The 20838-nt window shown below is 30.7% G+C and overlaps 2 protein-coding genes across 2 annotated transcripts; one reads left to right on the top strand and one right to left on the bottom strand.

Annotated features, from left to right (window-relative positions):
- Positions 1 to 3760: 3760 nt before the first annotated feature.
- LOC25492542 (tropinone reductase homolog At5g06060) lies at positions 3761 to 7459 on the bottom strand. Its single transcript, XM_013600702.3, has 5 exons — positions 7232 to 7459; positions 6915 to 7122; positions 6595 to 6811; positions 6404 to 6510; positions 3761 to 4114 (listed from the first exon to the last, which is right to left on the bottom strand). Exons 1-5 carry the CDS (start codon positions 7441 to 7443, stop codon positions 3926 to 3928), a joined length of 933 nt encoding a protein of 310 aa, XP_013456156.2. The 5' UTR covers positions 7444 to 7459; the 3' UTR covers positions 3761 to 3925.
- Positions 7460 to 19643: 12184 nt separating this feature from the next.
- Positions 19644 to 20757, top strand: LOC25492540 (transcriptional regulator SUPERMAN). The gene has a single exon (XM_013600700.3). It carries the CDS (start codon positions 20034 to 20036, stop codon positions 20553 to 20555), a length of 522 nt encoding a protein of 173 aa, XP_013456154.1. The 5' UTR covers positions 19644 to 20033; the 3' UTR covers positions 20556 to 20757.
- Positions 20758 to 20838: the final 81 nt, after the last annotated feature.

The following is a 20838-nucleotide window of genomic DNA, read 5'->3' as shown; positions in this document are numbered from 1 at the left end:
GATAAAGGTTATCCTTTATATTGTTGAATATTTATGAGGTGATTTTGCATTGTCGAGTCTTTGCTTGTATGTCCATGCATCATAGTCATGTTGAGTCTTGATGTTGTAAAAGAGACTTACTCTTTTACTTCGGCGATAATGTAAGACGTGCGTGAAATCTTACATAGGATGTTATGTTGGCATCTCAAGGTGACGACGACCTTCGTTGGTGACGACACCACATGCATTTAGGTGTCATGTATAGGCGCATAATACATTCTTATATGTGTCCAATGTGTACATGTGCTTGATGATTGAATGTGATCGGTGAATCAGAAATTGATGATGTTGTGAAATTATGTATGTCGTTTAAGTTGGATTATCCAATGTGTAATTAATTGAAATTTAATTCATGCTTATTCTTTCAATTATTTATGTTGATTATGATTGATGTGAAGCTAACCCCCAGTTGTTTTGACCGCCTACCTGTTTGTATGAATGAGTAGACGTGGTGCAGAAGTAGTTTGCTTGGATAGCGGGAGCTATCTCCGTTATCGTTTTCTGCTGAGTCTTAGAGTAGGCTCTGATCTAGGATGTCTGTCTGTATGATTATTCTAGATTGATTATTCTGGGTTTATTTATGTTGTGGAGATTTTATCCATTTGTCGGGATTTGGAGACTTTATTTACGGATGTATGACTTATATCCGCTGCGACTGTTGAATAATTTTATATATGCATGTTGTTTGATTTTGGATGTGAAGGCGTAGCGTCTATTTCTTGAATAAATGTTTTATTCGCGTGTTTTATCGCTTTAATAGAAATAAGGCGTTACAATACCAGATAGCACCAAAAAAATTACAATGTAAAAACAGGTGATCGACAGATTCAACATGATCACACCCTGTCGCACAAAAGATGTCCGCAACAATAATAATGCCCCGATTGAGAAGGTTGATTTTTGTCGGCAACCTGTCTCGAAGTAAACGCCAAGCTAAAATCGACACCTTCAGCGAAACCTGAGGATGCCAAATAAGATTCTGGGCAGCATCCACCGCATGATGATCCTGAGAAGTAAGGATTTCATAACCTGAACGCACTGGATAGCCCCTATAAGATCAGGTTGCCGTTGCCAAGTAAATTCATTTGATATGGTATTGAGACTCTTCAAAATTAAAGTTTTATTTGCTTTTATTTGATCTCTCCCCATATTAAATTATGTATATGTTAATTTTTTTTATTTGAAATAAATGTATATATATTTTTTATTTTTTTTAGAGAAAATGTGCATGTATATGTTAATGTTGTTTAACTTGTAATGTATCATGTGACATAATATGAATATCTAAAAATGCAACAAAAAAATCGTAATGAATCATACTCGTGAACATAATTCATTTAGTATGAACATCACAATACGCACTAATCGAAATTTGAACTCTTGATTTCATCTATTCACCTTAAAGAATGAAATTTTGACCATTAGACTATTTGCAAAATAAAAAGGAAACATTTGAAACCGACCCTTATACAATTTTATTTTATTTTTTTATTTTATATATTTTGAATGATTTATTGCCTAAAAACTGAAGAGCAAATACCCTTGTTGGGGATGATATACAACGTCATTTGTTAGATGATGATAGTCAGGAATCTTACTTAGACCTCATAAACTTGACATCAAATTCTTTTTGTTGGTCTTAAATCTCTGATTCTTAGAGAAAGCGAATTCTAATAATATATAGTTTAATTGAGAAGTAAGTAAAATTTAATCGATTATTGTTATAGCTAGTATTCAAACTATAATTCTCCCTAAAACATTTGTTAGCCCATTTAATGCAGAAATTTAATCATTTGATTGTTTATTTTACATTCTCGATGAGGGCATTGCTATTGTTGTCAAAAGTTTTAAGAATATTGACAAGTAATTAAGACAATACATTAATACTCTCTAATGTCACTCATATAAACAAATATTTCTTTTTAAGATTCATTGAAAAGTTCATGTATATGGATTGTAGTATAGTCTAAATACATCAGTTATTCAATGAATCTGAAAAAATAATATTTGCTTATAATAGTAATCAAATGATGTACATTTTTTTCTTCGAAAAATTTTCCGCACATCCATTAGTAATTGTTTGAATGGGTATTTACATAATGAGCAATGATATTTGTACATCCATTTCATGACAACTTTAGTGACAATTTTAATTTTCTCTCTTCTTATTGGTCAAAAACAATGGAGAGAGAAAAAGGAAGAGAGAGGATAAAACCATTATGTGAGTATGAGAGAGAAAGTTGTACAAAAATTGTCACAAATTGATTGTACAAATATCATTTCTCTTACGTAATAACGAAACGTAAGTAGACAATAAATTGTGATTGTGACCCTTTTTTATGGCAAAATCAACCCACTTAAAAATACATCAATAAACCTAAAAGACATAAATTATTGTATGACTCTTTGAACTCTTAAAAAATCCCTTTTTTTTTAATACATTAATATCTTACAAAGAAATCCCTTTTTTAACAATATAAAGAAATCCTTAACAAAGAATATGATTTTTTATTTTGTCTATTCAAAATCAATTTGTCCTTCAATGAAACATGAAATCGATTTTTAAACAAGATATTTGGGTCGATTGTACTAGCTTTTTTTAAAAAATAGATTTTTGTATTGTAATATGTTTTTGTTATAATTTTTTTAACAAAGAAATTTTCAAATGAAAAATTCGTTTGAATAACTTATCTTAAAATGTCATTTTAAGTATTTCATCATTTTATTGTATTTTTTTTTATATTGAAATTTTGAAAAAATCTCTATAAAAAAGCTATTTTAAATAGATTTTCGTAAAATTCATTTACACGTCATTTTAAAAAAATATGTGATTTTTACTTTTTTTGAATAAGCTAAATTAGCCTACCTAATTTGACTCTGAGAGAATCGAACTTGAGACCTTCAGGATGAGCACACTCCCAAGTCCCAAGCCAATACCACCTGGACAACCCAAGTGAATTTGATTTTTACTATTTAAAAACTGGAACAGTGAATATAAAATCTATTTTTTAACTTATATCAAATGAGTTTGAAATAACTTCTACTATTTTTGAGTAAATTTTAAAAAAATCCATTTTTAAAAAATCTAAAACAAACAGGACCCTTTATACGATGAATAAATTACATTAAGCGAACATTTTAGAACATAAAACTTAACTTATACTCCTCCTTTCATGATAATTGACATATTTGAACATTTGACATATAAAAAACTGTATCAATGAAAGAGAGAATAAACTTTCACTAAATTCAAAAATTTCACTATCACTTATTTGATCCATTTCAACATAAACATACATTGTGCCGAATAACAACAAATCATTGTGCTCTAATGTCGTCCCTATTTTAAATTGGAGCGTGTTATTTTTGCGTTTAACTTCAAAGTTTAGTTTACACGTGCCTGTCACTTTATGGATAAATAAACCTTCAAGTCCCGTGAGCATAGCTCAGTTGGTAGGTCAATGCATTATTATATGCAGGGGCCGGGGTTTGAACCCCGGACACCCCACTTATTCATCTTATAAGGTGAATTCTAGCCACGATTTTTATGAGGTATTTATGTCGTTCGGATTATATAATCTGAACTGCATAGAGCGCGAGAAATTAATAGAGTGGAAAAAATAGTCAAAAAGAAATTGCAATAGCACAATAGATGGACCTCCAAGGGATGCCGAAACCTTGCAAAGGCCTATGCAAGACTTTTAGGGACCTCCAAGCTTCATTTAAAAAAAAAATGGAGAATAGGAAATTATTATTCATTACGGGTAACACTTATTGTCATTTTATAACCATTTCTTTAGATTTGAACTCAGTCCCTCGGTCCTTTGTAATGGCAGGTGACGAGGAAAATTAATAAAATACAAGGACTATGCTTGAGATGCAGTTCTTAGATGTGTGTCGGGGAGAAACCATTGATGGACATTCCTCCATCAACACATATAATCTGCCCAGTGATGTATGACGAAGCTGGTAAGCAAAGAAAGGCAACAAGAGAAGACACTTCTGCTGGATCGCCTAGGCGTCTTAGGGGAGTTCGAGAGTACACCTCTTCCAAATAGTCTTTGTTGCTCAGAACCTAAAACAAAAGGGTAAAATTCAGATCATGTTTTATTTCTGATTGTTGTGTTAGACTTTAGTGTTTGAGCATTGCGAAAGTTCTTGTAAGAATGGAATTCCAAATGCAATTTTCAAAATCAAATGTGGTATTCGTGTTCTAAATCAAATGCAGGGAATGAAAGATTAATGACTATTGTTAGCATTTCTCAAATAGGTATTCTGCGCACCAACTTCAGATAAGGATAGTTACTTAGTGATCAAGGAAACACAAATGTTTGAGATGCATAATTTTTATTTTTTATTTTGAATGGCAAACACATAATTTATTTGATTTCTATGCCAAGAAAAGGCAATTTCTTGGTGTTAGAGGACTAGAAGCATGTCCAATGAATTGAGATCACGATTCTATGATGTAGATTATAATTCTGGATGGTTCAACTATGGGATTAGAAGCACCACAAATATGCAGTTTCTTGGTGTTGGGGAAATAGTATTGCGTCCAATGACTTGATAGAGATGATTTTATATTCTACATCGGAGTCCTGGATTATCCAACTATATGGGATCAGAAAAGTGTCTAACTCAAAATCTTCTTGGGTATTTGGAAGACAGTCGTGATCTATCATATCATGTCTTCCTCCTCAATGATTTGGTGTTAATTTGTAGTCTAATAGAACTATGGGCTGTGCATTTTAATGCGGCCTTATCTAAGAAATTTTGAGCACAGGCTTACTACAGAGTTTATGTTCCAAAGGACATGAGTCACGATAAATTGCTTGCGTTAGAATAGTAGATTAGGACTAGAACTAGCACATCATATCGATTAGCATTAGTTGTATTTATTAAATATGCTATTATAAATAGATGTAAGTGCGGTCTGACTTAGACACACAAATTGCAAACATAATATGGTATTAGAGCATGTTCTGTTATATGACCAGTGAGGTTCATCGCAGCCGCTGCCGGCCACCACAAGAATTTTTTTCAAGTTTGCTGCTTTCTGATGAGACCGACGACCACAGACAAGCGTGCCCCACCGGTCCTAGCACTGGCCATGTTTTGGAGATTCTAAATTTGGTAACACAGTTTACTGTACAAACATCCCTGTCCTGTACCGTTTCCTCAGCCAGTTGAAGTTTTTGCCTACTTCCATCCTGTTGTGCACATTCATCGTGCTTCATCCGGTTCTTCTACATCAAGTTGTGATTCAACCAGTTGTGCCTTCTCCACTGAGACCAGTTCCAGACAACCACCACAGCCACCTTCAAAATCCTCCGACAAACCCAACAATCTTTGCTATGTCACCTCGGGTCGCGCTACAACTTTCTGGCTGCAGCTACAGCCCTGTTGTTTCTATTTACTCTATATTAAATCTTTTAAGATTCTCACATTGAATGGGATATGACCTAAGCATGTGTTTTTAAGTGTGAGCAGTTCTCACCATACAAGTCGGTTTTGTAAGGGTTGAGTTAGGCCCAACCTAAATTCTATGATGGCATCAGAGCCTATACAAGATCCATTAGGCCAGAGGCTATCAGGTCACCGCTATTGGGCGACTCGGGTCACGTTCCAGATGTCCAGTCATGGGCGTGAGGGTGTGTGTTAAGAGTTCCACACTAAATGAGATATGGCCCTAAGTGGGGGCAGTTCTCACCATACAAGCCGGTTTTGTAAGGGTTAAGTTAAACCCAACCCAAATTCTAAGAACATCCACCCGTTATACGTTTAAAGCTAAGTAAGCTTTAACTTGAGGGGGGTGTCAGAATCAAATCCTAATATTTACTATTAGAATTAGAATTAGCATTATTTTATTTAATCCATATGTTATAAACGTATAAGGGGTTACTAACTTATTAACTGTCACTAGACAATAGCTATGCTGCAATTTACCTAAGATGGCTGTCACTTTGGCTGGAAGAGCTACAGGAAATAGATTGATTGTATATATGTCTAGGCTGGCATATCAAATCTGCTGTGTTGAAATAGAAAATTACATAGGGAATGAAAGACTTGTATGAAAATTTAGAAGTTGTATCTGTCCTTGCAATTTCAAAGCTGTTTTAATGTGGAAATGTTTTTTTTTTCATGCACTCAAATACAACAACCAAAGCCTTTCTGTCAATGAGTAGAATTATTATATAGATCAGTCGGCATTACAATGTCCTATCATGAGTCATGCACTCATGCTTAATGGCATACTTTTTTATGCACACAATCAATTTTTAAAACAAGTAACAAAATTACTATACCATGTAGCTAATTCTTTTATTTCTTCTAATGGTCACAGGATAGAGAAGAAGAAAATTACTTGCTCTACCATCGAAGTTCTGATGTACCAAGGTGCAACTGCATTACTCCTTATGTTGTCTTTTGCCCATTCACAAGCTAGATTTCTCGTAAGTTGATTAATTGCCCCTACAAACCATAAAAAACAAACAAATCTTCAAAATTTTATAAACTCATCACCATCACCATCACCTTATTGAATTCGTAGATTACCTTTTGTTGCTCCTTGAACAGACATTGACTTCAGTGAGACAAAGCCAGAAACAGAAGATATAAAAACAACACTACCCACTCCTGATGCTTTGAGAAGTGGATATGCAAGCTGGCACATATGAAAGGTGGATCCTAAATTGGTATCAATGAGTCTGGAAAACTCTGCAGCTGTGAAGTCTATCATTGGTTTCCGAATGTTTGTCCCTACATTGTTTATCTACACATCAAATTAATAAGGTTTACACACACACACACACACAGTCTATCCAAAGTGAATAAGAGAGAGAGAGAAAAAAAAAATTAAATAAAAAGGAGCTTACAAGGATGTTGAGTTTCCCATTGAAGACAGAAGAAACATCCTCCATAAGCACTTCCCTCTGTTGTGGAACTGACACATCACAAATCGAACCAGTAACCTCAAAACCCAAATGATTCCAATCCTTCAAACACTTATTAAGATCATCTTCATTTCTAGCACAAGTATGCACTTTAGCACCAAACCCCATCAATTCCTCCACAATGGCATACCTACCTTTTCATACATTACACCATACAAAATACAAAATCTAAAATTAATATCAAAAGGGTCAAAGAAAAAAGAAAGCACGAGCATTAAAGTTAGAAACTTTCTTTGTACCCAATTCCGCGAGTTCCACCTGTAACAAGAGCTGTCATGCCGTTAAGAGACCATTTATGGTTTGTTGGGGTGTGGGAATGTAACATGCTTTGAGACCTAATTGTTCTTGTGTGAGTGGATTGTGATGGTTTTGTAAGCTTGAAAGAGGTTGTTATTGAAGAATTTCTCTTTGACTGCAGTGGGAGAGTAGCACATAGACAAGTTTGATGCATTTTGTTGTAATTACAGTCTGATCGTGATTTTGCATTATATTATTATCATATGGATATTGATTTTTGAATTAAATATATATTTTTTCATTTATCTTTTTAAAATGAATCACATTTTAGTCTTTGAGTTTAGAAATCATAATATAATATTAGTTAGCGAAAGTTTAATAGGTGTTATGATGTTAACATAAACCCATGTGACATAGAACAAGGAAAAATGACGTCGTTTTTTTAAACTACGGAAGGAATGTTGAAAACAAAAAACAAGAACATAAATGTTTTTGAAGGAGATTTTGATGTGATTCTTTTGAAGAAAATGATTTGTTGCAACGCGTTTGAAGAAGATTAAATTGCCGCAACACGTTTGACAAGTTGTGAGTCACCTGGTTAGTTTCCAACTTTCTCTAATGTTTCAATAAGGGTCTTGTTAAATCGAGTGTCTCGGACACTCTTTAAACAACCAAAATTTAGTAATTATTCTTTTTAAAAGTAAATTATCACAATTTTCAATGCATTTAATACACAATTTTTCATTAAAAACTTTTTATTTAAAGTGCTTAAAGAGTGTCTCGGGAGCACCCGTTAACATTTTCCATAACATAAGGATAAACATTAATTTTTTTTAAAAGATAAAGGACTACAACATGTTAAAAACAAGATGAACGACACAAAATGCATTTTTGGTAAAAGATAAAAGAGCAAACGTATATTTAATCCTTGAATTTTCAATCAAAATTCAACCTCAACGGTGCCTTATGTTTTAGAAATTTTTTTCCCCAATTTTTTTAGGTTAAATTCAACGCATATCTTAAAATCAAATAGTATCCTCACAATTCAAAGCTTAATAAAGTTTAAATCATCTAAAATAACCGGGGCGATGAAAATTATTCTAAAAATTTAAGGTTCTCCCAAAGGTTAAAAATTAATCGAGTTTGAGTTCTTTTTCCCACAAGGGCTCATTTAATTTAAAACTACTCACTTAATTAAACTTGATGTGAGTAAATTATTTTTTTGAGTTTGTAGATGACTTTATTTTTAGCATTTCTCTCTTTTGTGCTGAATTGAGCTGAAGATTTCTCTCATTTCTCTAAGTGCAACTTTGTTCTAATTTGCAATCAGCTGCATCAACTTTGTATGACTATAGTAGCTCCTCCAGCTAGATAGCTTAATGGTAGTGGTTCCACGTGGAAAACATTCATGGCTACTTTGTTGTGTCATGTAACAGGTTGGTACAACTGAGTTGTGTTAATCTACCAGCTAGCTTCAAACCATATGTACTATTCTTTGTTTCCATTTGCATGTATGTATGTACATTGACTCCAAACTATAACTACCAAGTCAGCTTCAAATTCAATGCTTTGGACGGCTAAACTATATAACTAGGAATCATGGTACAGTTTAGGTTGGACTTGGACAGATGATTATATTTATAATTTATCAAAGTTGTCAATTGCAAACAATCTATTAAGACTAGCTATGTTGTTTGCCTTTTTCCATACAGGGATAAACCATGATATCATCTTGATCTAACTATTCCTTACAAAAGGGAATTATGTTCATCTTTATAAACTCATTTTGAAACTTTCTTTTTTTAATGTGGAACTTGATATTATTAATTAATCAATTGGTCAATGTGTAAACGATAGCGTGATTCCTTAGATGACCTTTTTTCATCCTTAGAAACACCAAACCGACCGAAATACAAAAACACCACTATTTTAGCTTTCCCCCGACAGCTCAGGATAATTTGTTCAAACATTTATCCTTTTCTTTTTAACTTTCATATTCGTGATTTAATACACCAAATATAATTAGCGTCTCCATTAAGTTAATTAATAGGGAGCTTCTATGATGAAGTCGGGTAAATGACTTCTTCGGTGAAGTCGTTTGAATGGACCAATCAGATTTCAAGCCATGACACGTCAGATGTTAGGACAAATTATAATATGGATCACTTGCTTCATATGTTCCACCGTGGATAAGTTTATTTCAAGATCTTAACGGTTAGGTTTACTTGGTGTCTATGTTATTGTGGTACACCCTTTACACATGATTTTTCTTATAATTCCAAATCTCTCTCCTCTTTATCACTCATGCATCTCTCATATTTCTTTATCTTTCTTTATTTATACATATTATCTCCCTTCCATATTTTTATCAAATCACCATGTCACTCTTCAACATCTTCATCATACATTCATCATCTTCATCTTCTTCGTATGAAAAAAAAATCCAAAAAGAAAGAAATTACATAATTAAAAAAAAAAACAAAATTACTTCAATGGTTATTTATCTTATTTAATTGTAATAGATTGATCTTTTATCTTTATTTTTGTTCTCATATTGGTCCTTTATCTTTATAATCTTGCACAAGTTGGTCCTTTTTTTCATTTTCTATTAAAATCTGATAATGTGGCAAACCACATAGTATAATTTTGCTATTTTTTTATATTGAAAATCATAAAACTCTAAAATCACATGATTATTCATCTTCTTCGTCTGATCTTCATGATCTCCTTTCTTAAACAAAAAAATAAATTCACCAAAATCCACCTCAAAATTACATGAATTTATGTGTATTGTTTATTTACATCTTCTTCTAAACTCTAAAATTAAAATCCCAAAAAAATTTTAACGCCCTTTTGATACGTTTTCCATCTTTCTATTCTACGGGATTAAAATCCCAATTCACAAATTTCTAAAAAAACGGCAGCCTGCATATAACTTCATTTTCATAGTACATTATTTCAATAAATAACCTAGATCTCGATTTTAATTGGTGACCAATTGTAATTTGTATACCGTCGAAGCTTGAGGAATATATTCTCAATGATTAAATAATCAATTTCTCACCTGAAAGTGTAAATTTCATCAATTATCTCCCTGAAATTAACAAAACTTCAATTACCCCCTGAAATTTCACAACGTTGGTCAATTTACCCCATCCGTCAAATTTTTCTGTTAGTGAACATGACGTTTTGCAAATACCCCCTGAAGTTTTGCACTTATGTGCAAAATGCCCCATAAACTTAAAAAATTATATTATTTTTTTCTTCAAAACAAACAATTAATAGTTAAATATTAAAACTAACTATTAATTTTGGAATTTGGAAAAACTACATGCATATATACATCAAAATAGGCTCCAAAATGGGGAAAAATATGTATTTTTTAAAGTGACAATAATGGGATGATTTGTGGATTAATATTGGAGGTTGTGTAGTTTAAATGGTTTGAGCAAATTGTTGAAAGAGTTGGAGGAGTTGAAAGACTAAGATGGTGAAGGAGAAAATATAAATTTAAATCTGATTATTAATTTGTTTATAAACCTCTAAAAATAATAATTTGTCTATTAGAAATAACCATTATTGTCACTTTAAAAATACACATTTTTCTCTATTTTGATGTATATATGTATGTAGTTTTTCCAAACTCCAAAATTAATAGTTAGTTTTAATATTTAATTATTAATTGTTTGTTTTTAAGAAATAAATAATATAAATTTTTAAGTTTGGGGGCATTTTGCACATAAGTGCAAAACTTCAGGGGGTATTTGCAAAATGTCATGTTCGCTAACAGAAAAATTTGACGGAGGGGCAAATTGACTAACGTTGTGAAATTTCATGGGGTAATTGAAATTTTGTTAATTTCAGAGAGGTAATTGATGAAACTTACAATTTCAGGAAAAAAAATTGACTATTTACTCATTCTTCAAAATATTCTATAATTTTTGCTGAAGCGAACAAAAGAAAGAAAGCTAATTATGATGGACGATTCTAGATGTAAGTGATGTTTTTGAATGTGAAACTGAGATATTGTTTTTCTAAATTGAAAGATCATGAAGATGATGAGTTTAACATGAGTCCAGATCGATCACGTTAATTAAAAAAAAAGGATGCTGAAGATCTTGATTTTGAAATTAATATTTAATCGTGGGTTTAAGTTTTTTTTTGGTTTTTTTTATTATTTCTTGTCTATTATTTCCGCCAATCATTTTATTTTTTCCCTTAGAACACTATAGTCATTTTCTTTTTTTATTATTTTCTTTTTTCTGTCAAAGCTATGTATATACTACTATAATCTACTCCCTCCGTCCTTCAATAGATGACTTAGTTGACTTCGACACACGTACCAATGCATATGTTTTATCTTTGATATCTTCAATTCTCTATAAAAAAAAAATTATGAAAATTTAATATTTTAAAAATATTCATCGAGACGAATCCAACAACATCTTACATGATATTATTTATCTTTGTGAATTAGTAGAAAAATATGGTCAAAGTACGTTAAGTCAATAATATATATTGTCAAATACGTCATTTATTTAGGGACGGATGGAGTATATAATTACTCTCTACTCACCATCCATTTATGCTGCCGCTGATCATCTGTTGCAGGTATATTAATTTTATATTATAATTTTTAATTAGAGCTAGAAATCATATAGCCAAAAAAAAATCAACAACAAAAATTGCAGGTAAATTAATACTACTCCCTCCGTCCCTTAATACTTGATCCATTTGGAATTTTTTAATTTTGACCTAACTGACTTTGACCGTATTTTTCAACTAATATACAAAGATAAATAGCATCATATAAGATGTCGTTAGATTCGTCTCGATGAGTATTTTTAAAATATCAAATTTTCATAATTTTTCCTAATATATTATTCAAGATATTTAAGCTCAAAGTTATGCATTGACATGCGTAATAAAGTCAACTGGGTCAAGTATTAAGGGACGGAGGGAGTAGTAACTAAAGAATATTCCACCATAATACTCCATCCGTCCCGCAATAAATGACCTGTTTGAAAATGTGCAATTTTGACCTAATTTACTTCGACCATATTTTTCTACTAATATACAAAGATAAATAATATCATATAAGATGTCGTTAGATTCGTCTCGATGAATATTTTCAAAATATCAAATTTTTATAATTTTTTTAATATATTATTCAAGATATTTAAACTCAAAATTACGCATTGGTATACGTAATTGGGTCAACTGTGTCACTTATTAAAGGAAGGAGGGAGTAGTATTACTTATGCAGTTAGCTCAATCCCTTTCAAATTCCTTTCTTGGTAACGCAAAGTCTTCTTTTTCATCTAGTCATTAGTGCTCTTTCTTATCAATTCAATTAAGTCATAAGTGCTCTTTAAATTCCTTTCTTGGTAAATCAAAGTCTTCTTTTTCATCTAGATATTAAGTCATAAGTGCTCTTTAATTCGTTTCAAAATTTGTTTTTAGTAAAAAAAAACCAAAATATCTTTGCATAAGCTTCCTTTTTCGTTTTTGTTATTTATTTATTTTTAAAATAGACCTTGATGCTTTATTGTTGCCTAATAGAATAGTTAACTTGGATGAAATTCAATAAATAAATAATAATGGAAAAAATAATTAAATACTTCATTGATATTTAAAGTGACAATTATTGTGAGATGAATGGAGTATCATTTTCCCCTAACTGTCCTTCTTAATTCCCACTAAATCACAAATTTGATGGACTAAACCATCATGTTACACAAATGACCGCCTTAACGTTAATTATCAACACTTTGTAAAAAAATAATAATTCATGATCATCACTTATTATTTTCGTTTCTCAATACCGTATCGCATATGCCAATGTATATTTTCTTTTTCCCACGAAACATTTTGTTTTCCAAGGCAGCTACTATATGTGACGCCATTTTCATAACTAAATTCACTTGAGATTATTAAAAGAAGTTTTACAAATGGCTCCATAATTTCAATGGTTCACGTGGTAAAATTTTTATAATAGCCGACAAATCCATTGTCATATACACATGCATATAATCTTAATTTTAACTAAGCGTCAGTCGCTTTTGTTAATAAAGAATGATTTTTAAAGAAACAAAGAATGATAAATTGGTAAAATAATAATGCGGTGAAAGGTAAAATTGAATGAAAAAATGTTAAACCGAAACATAATTATTTTTTATATAAAGGCAAAATAAGGTTTTTTTAGAGAACTTAATATTTTATCGTTATGAATTGTTTCTCATATTGTTGTGATTATTTCCTTTTTAATGGAAAAATATTTCTTCTTAAAAAAATAAAATAATTTCTTATGCAAATATAAGCACATTAAATTTGCAACAAGTGCAATGCAAATATTAAACGGTGTTTTACGTATAAAATTTAAAAATATTGAATAGAAGCATTGTATTAATGTTGATATTTTTAAAAAGTGAGTGGCTATTTGACAAAACAAATTACTAATGATCACATTTTAAAAAGTAATTATGAGTTTTTAAAATTTTATCATATCGATATTTGAAATCTGCAACGGGTGCGGTGCAAATGTTTTCCATATAAAATAAAAAATATTTAATAAGAACACTTATTAGTGTTGATATTTTAAAATAGTTATGAGTTTTCAAAATTCTATCATATCGACTTTCTAATATCGGTACATAAAAATTTTGTTCTTTCAAAAAATAAATATATTTCTTCTGCAGATATTTTTAAAATAGTGATCGAACTATTAAAGTTTTATAAACGATGCAATAGCTAGCGTGAATGAAATAGAAACAATAATTGAAATTAGAAACGTGAGTGAGTAATATCAATGGCGGCGCAAATGCAAAGAATAAAGAGACAATTGAAACTTTGAATTAAACTAAAAGTAGTTTGCAGAACCTCAACTATCAATTCATTGAAGTTGTTGTTCCTATTTTTTTTTTGAAAGGAAGTTGTTCCTAATTTAATTTTTTTTTTAGTAGATAGACGAAATGGTAAAGCCGTTATAAACTCACACACACAAGTGGAGGTATCGGGGTTTGAACCCCGGTTATGGTATCCGGCCTAACAATTTCGGCATTTTTGCCAGTTGAGCTATGACTTCTGGATCCTAATTTAATTATTTAGAAGTTGAGTTTTGATTTTTGTGTTTAGAAGAAGATTTGTGGTGAACATAACAAAAAATCATGATATTTGGACATATATTTGTGTAGAAATTTTTTTGATTCAAGGAAATGATGAAGATCCGAAAGAAGAATATGAAGATTGAAAGGAAGAAGATAAAGATGATGAACATGTTCATCTTATTTCTGGATTTTTTTTTATTTTTAATAAAAATATACTTTAAAAAATAAAATTATGTATTTTTTTTAAAAACAAATGAGAAAAAGGACTTAGCAAAAGAAGTATGTGCTTTTTTCTTGACTTTCAATTCCGATCATAATAACACTTAAAATCAAAATGGACACGATGCAAATAATTAACTATGTTTTGCATATAAAATAATAATATTTACAATGGGTGTTGTGTAAATTAATTTTCAAAATTTTATCATATCAACTATTGTCTAAAAAAAACATATCGACTTATTGGAATAAGAACGCTATCAAATATAATCAATCGGACCATTGAATATGACCTTATTGGAATAAGAACAAGGTAGGAACTGAAATTTTTGAAATCAGAATCTTCAATGTAAGTTGATCTGACGAACTATTCCATTATAAACATAGTCACATTGGAAGGACGACATTGTTCTGACAATCAAAACGGACACAATCGACCAACTCTATCAAATATAATAAATCGGACCATTGAATATGTCCTTAATGGAATAAGAACGAATCATGAACTGAATTTTCAAAAATCAGAATCTTCGATGTAAGTCAATCTGATGAACTATCACATTAGAAACCTAGTTATTCAACATATAAACAGTTGTAGTAAAGTTTTTTTGACTACGTGCATATAAACATATAAATTCTGCAATATGTAGTGTAAATATTTAACGGTGTTTTGCATACAAATAAAAAATATATATAATTCAACAAAAAAATATTTTTTTGAATACTTGCATATTATGTTAATATTATATTTAATAATGATGTTTTGAAGGAAAAAAAAAATGTAGATATAACATACTTACATATATAATATATTTCGATTCTAAACATAAAAAGATAGATAACACAATAGTTACAATTTCAATGTTGCGCAACGTTGTACATGGTTCGATTCATGTTGTCTTTAGTTTTTTCAAATTTGAAATTTCTCTACGAAGATCTTAAAGTCAAAGCTTGAGCAATTACCAAAATTAATTTTTTCACACTTTTTATTCCTTTTTTTTTTTTTTCAAATTTTTTTTTTTAACTTCATCTTCAACCTTTATATGGGTCAGTTCGACCCGGTTGAAGACCCACATAACCCAAAACATGAAACCATGAACTAGAAGTTAACCAAGGTTAATTGAGAAGCAATTTAATGAATTTGATGCTCCAAAAAAGTAGAATCACCGACAACAATCAGTGACTGTTGCATCTACAAAATACCCTTTGCTATTCACACACTCAAACAACACCCATACACCCCATTGGTCCTTTCAGCCACAGTTATCACCGCCATCTCCAAAACATGGAATATCACAAAGTTACTCAACATTTCTCCAACGAACCGAGACAACTCTACCCACCTTCGTTCACTACATAGATTCTATATTATCTAATTTCAATCGTTCTTGTTCCGAAACCCTAATTATGATGATTGGTCATTTAATCTAACTGTATCTAGTTTTATAATTGAGTTTATCTGAAGATTCTGTTATGATAATTGAAAATTATGGGTTTCTCTTCAAACCATTGTTAGCATCTAAATTACTTGAACTATTTGTGGTTAATTGAGTTTTAGGGATTTTGAGATTATAAGAAGATCAAAGTAGAGATGTTTAATTTAGATGTGTATTTAAGTGTACTTTTTTTTAATCAAGGAGGAAGATGATGAAGATATTCATATGACTTATGAATTTCTTTATCTTTTTAATTAAAAATATTTTAACAAATAAGGTTATTAATAAAACTATTATTTCAGCATCCTTTCAACAAAAAAAAAACTATTATTTCAGCATTTTTATAATAAAAAAAATGAAAAAAGGACTAATGTGTTACAAAAACATAGTCTATATCAAGAGATAATAGGAAAAATAATTCATTATAGTTTTGATAATCAAATATGAAAATTTATAATTTGACACAAACTAATCATAATTTGAGATATATAATAAGATTGTTTTGATGGTTGAAACTAATGATTTAAGATATATATCAAAATTGCTATGAAAAAAATATGCAATGACCAAAAACAAATTTAAACGTTATTAAATAATAGTAATGAATTTAAACTTTATTAAAATAATGAATTTTCAATTTAAACAAAATTTTAATACAAAGGATTTATGACAGAATTTATAGTGTAATTTTGCCATAAATAAATAAATAAATTGGAATAAATATGTTGTTGAAATAGAAGTAAGAAAAAGTCAAACAAGAGAAAGGGAATAAATATAGTGTGAAAGGCAACACGATAACATTAGTGATGTGCTTAATCTGATGGTTCAAAAAAGTTAGTCTACGGTGGAACATATTGAGCAGATACACGGTACATACCATTCCACAATTTGCACACATGACATGTGGCGCATTATTATTGGATGTAGGATAACTTCATCGAAAAAGTCAATTGAACAACTTCACCATAGAATTTCCCTAATTAATATTCTTCTAGTAACAGATCAAAAAACATTTGAACGAGATACTAAGGATCTATAAGAGATCTTAGGTTTAAAATCTCTTGAGGTGAGCTTTGTCACTTTACTGTTAAAGAGTCTCACATATAAAAGATGATCTGAACGTGTTTATAAATGGGAGTTATCATCACCATATAAATTGGTTTTGTAAAGTTGTGTTAGGTGCAACCACAATTTCTAAGATGGTATCAGAAAATTTTCAAGATTTATTGGACCACATGCTATCAAATTTCTACTATCGAGTCACCACCATTTATGTCCACGAACAAAACCTAATAGTATTGATCGTTGGGGGCGTGCTAAAGAGTCTCACATGCTCTGGGGGATGCAGCCTTGAGGAAATCTTACTGATCATATTTTGGAGTTTAATGCATTAGGATGATTCTATAAGAAAATAAAGTCTTCTATGTATATTGTGTGGCTTGCTTATGTTTGGAAATAAAGGAATTATCGTTGTTTTCGGCAAAAGGAGGAGACGATTGCACACTTGCTTGATAATGTTAAATTATTATCTTTTTAGTAAATGAAATCAAATAACTCAAGTTTAGCTTTTGCTCTTAATTATTGATGGATTAATCATTTCATGTGTGTGGGGTTTGTTAACGATAAAGATAATCAGGGAAAATAACAAAGAGATTAATAAAGACGGATAGAGTTTTATAGAATACCAATAGTTTAACATTACAAAAGGTTATTAGAGAATATATATATACACACAACATAATGGACTTTAAACTAACATGCTCAATAGCATAGTCTGTTACTTTATTATCTAACACTTACCCTCAAACTCATGATGCATCAACAAGAATCATTGTGGGTTTGTCAAACAAAATACGAAAAATATACTAAATAATATAAACTTCGAACACTACCCCTGAAGTTAAAGCTTACTAAGTTTGAAGCTCATTACAAATTAACCTCGAAAATAAACCAAATCAGCTGATAACATAATCAATGAAGAGCAGCAGGAACCACCAATCAACCAAAGAGAGTAACCATCCAAAACATAAGAACCATTTCAAATTAAACCAAACAAGAATCGGTAGGGAGAAACAACCAATAGAGAGAGAGAGAGAGAACCAAACAGAAGAATCAAAAGGGGGAGAAATGCAATCAATCAGAAGAATCAAAAGAGGAAAAAGTGCAATGAATCAGAAGAATCAAAAAGGGGAGAAGTGCAATGAATCAGAAGAATGAATAATGAGAAATGCAATCAAACAGAAGAAACCAAAAGAGAGAGAGAGAGAGAGAGACAATCAAACAGAGAAAATCAATCAAACAACCAAATTGTAAGCACTCGATTCACCAAACAACCAAATTGTGAGTACTTGAGTCACCAACAAAACAAATAAACCAATTGTGAGCATTATATTTAACTCACTAAACAACCAAAACCAAGTGAAACCAAACCAAGACAAATTGAAAAACAAGCATAACCAAAACAAACCAAACCAAATTCCAAATCCTACCCGAAATTGGAGAGACGAACAACCAAATTGATCAAACCACCACGGACAAATAGTAACCCACAAACAAAAAAAATGCATCCTCAAACAAATAAACCAAGAACAAGAGCGATCCAAAGACAAAAACTCAAACAAAAAGAACACCCATACACATCCCAAAACATGACAAAACTATACATATCAACCAACAACCGGAGCAGACCGAACAAACATTAACCAATGACGACAAGCATCAAAGAAATTAAACAAGTAAATACCATGGTGAAAGAATAACTTCTACGTCTCTAAAATCCAAAATATTGATGATTGATGCAATTAATTTCAAAACGTGCTCAAAACCATCCAAACAATATGCACACCGTGAATCTAAAAATCCAAAGAAATAATACCAATTAGTGGAATGTTGCAAATTACCATTTCGAAGCAAACATCATGTTCCCAATTTCTCTAATTTGTTTCTACCAAGCAATTGACGGAAGGAACCATGCTTTTTCTTCAATCATAAATTTTTTTTCCGAATAAATGACCAACATTAAAAATTAAACCAAATCAATCACACAACATTCCTTAAACTTTTGGGAACTCAATAGCGAAAGCGATAAACAATTCAATGAGGATTAGATCATGCTTTGAATACCATGTTAACAATATAGATAATAAGATAAAATAACAAAGTGACTAACAAATACAGTTAGCGTTTCATAGAATACCAATAACTCAACACTCAGTTATCTATTAGCTAAGCTACTGACTCAAGTTTTCTATATTTTTTTGTTTTTCTTATGTATCTTAATGCACTCGGATTTCTTCATGTGCGCTCTTTGTATTGGGGAGAATCTTTTGTGGTAATATATTCCATTTTGGTCGGTTTAAGAAGAAAAAAAATTATATATGTCACATTGATGAATTGAATATGATATTTATTTTGAATGGTTGTAATAAATCGTTCCAACATTATTTACTTTTTTAAACATGAAAGATCAACTTGATAGGAAAAGAAGGTAAATGACTTTTTTATACTTAATTATGTTAAAAAAATTCTGTTGTAATTTATAGATATTATATGAAGTGAAAGCTCATTTAGAAGAGACAAATTCGGTGGAGATAATATATTAGCATACTGTATAAATTACACAAAAACATATTGTTATCAAATATTATTATATAATATTAATAAAATTTCTGATAATAACATTGTGTGTCTATGAGACAATATATCATTTGAAGCTAACGTAGGCAAAGAAGTACACGCCAAGAAGCAAAGAGACAAAATTTTGTTCTCAATACCATGACCCAGTTTTTCATTCCTTATAACTTATATTTTTGTCTTTTAATTTGTCTCAAGTACTATAGGAAGTTGCATTCTCCTTTCATGCCATTCGTTTACAATAATGTAAGGATGAAAAGCAGGCCTTAGTATGTACCCCACTTCACATATATATAATTTCCCTATGTTGACCATCTAGCTATTAATTCCCTATAGTATGTACTATTACTTACTTCATCATTGCATAATTATTATTACTTGAAAATTAAGTTGAAATTACTAATCTTTGAATGGAGTCTGATCAACATGATAAAGGTGGTGATGATCAAGATGCAAAACAAGTAAACCCTAGATCCTATGAGTGCAATTTTTGCAAGAGAGGATTCTCTAATGCACAAGCTCTTGGTGGACACATGAATATTCATAGGAAAGATAAAGCAAAGCTCAAACAACAATCTTCAACAAATTACCAAACTCAATTACCATCTAATTTGGAGGGAAGTTCTAGTGAAGACCTCAACAAATTATTACCAAACTTGAATACTAATATTGTGTCTCAACAAGCCCCTTCAAGAGGTGATGAAATTCTTGTAACTCAAGTGAGACAACAACTTCCACTTTTTGCTGAATCACCAACTAGAAATGAAACACAAATTAATCCACAAGGTCAAGTTCAAAGGGAAATTATTACTACACAAGAGGCTTTGTTATTATCTGCTCAAGATTCTTCATCGGAGTTAGACCTTGAACTAAGATTAGGGCCTGAGCCACATGATTCATCAAAGCCAACGGGTACCAGAAAATTCTTTTAATGACTTTCAATGCATAAATTTAATTATTTAATTTTTGTACATGCCCAAGAAACTTTTTTTTTTCTTGGTGAAAATAATTCATTGTTTGATTATTTGTTCTGAAATATACAAATTAATTAATTACAAGCATTCTTTTGTATTGTATTGTTAAGTTGGATCAAAGTTTACTACTTTTGATTATTTTGTTTTGGGTACAACAGTTATATTTGAGATTTAAAGATGAATTACTTGTATTATTTTTTTGTTTGTATTAATTCAACTAAATCTATTATGTTCTTATTCG

Source organism: Medicago truncatula, chromosome 4, assembly GCF_003473485.1.
Source record: "Medicago truncatula cultivar Jemalong A17 chromosome 4, MtrunA17r5.0-ANR, whole genome shotgun sequence".
In the NCBI taxonomy this organism is placed as follows: Eukaryota; Viridiplantae; Streptophyta; class Magnoliopsida; order Fabales; family Fabaceae; genus Medicago; species Medicago truncatula.
This window is presented reverse-complemented; position numbering and strand designations above follow the sequence as displayed.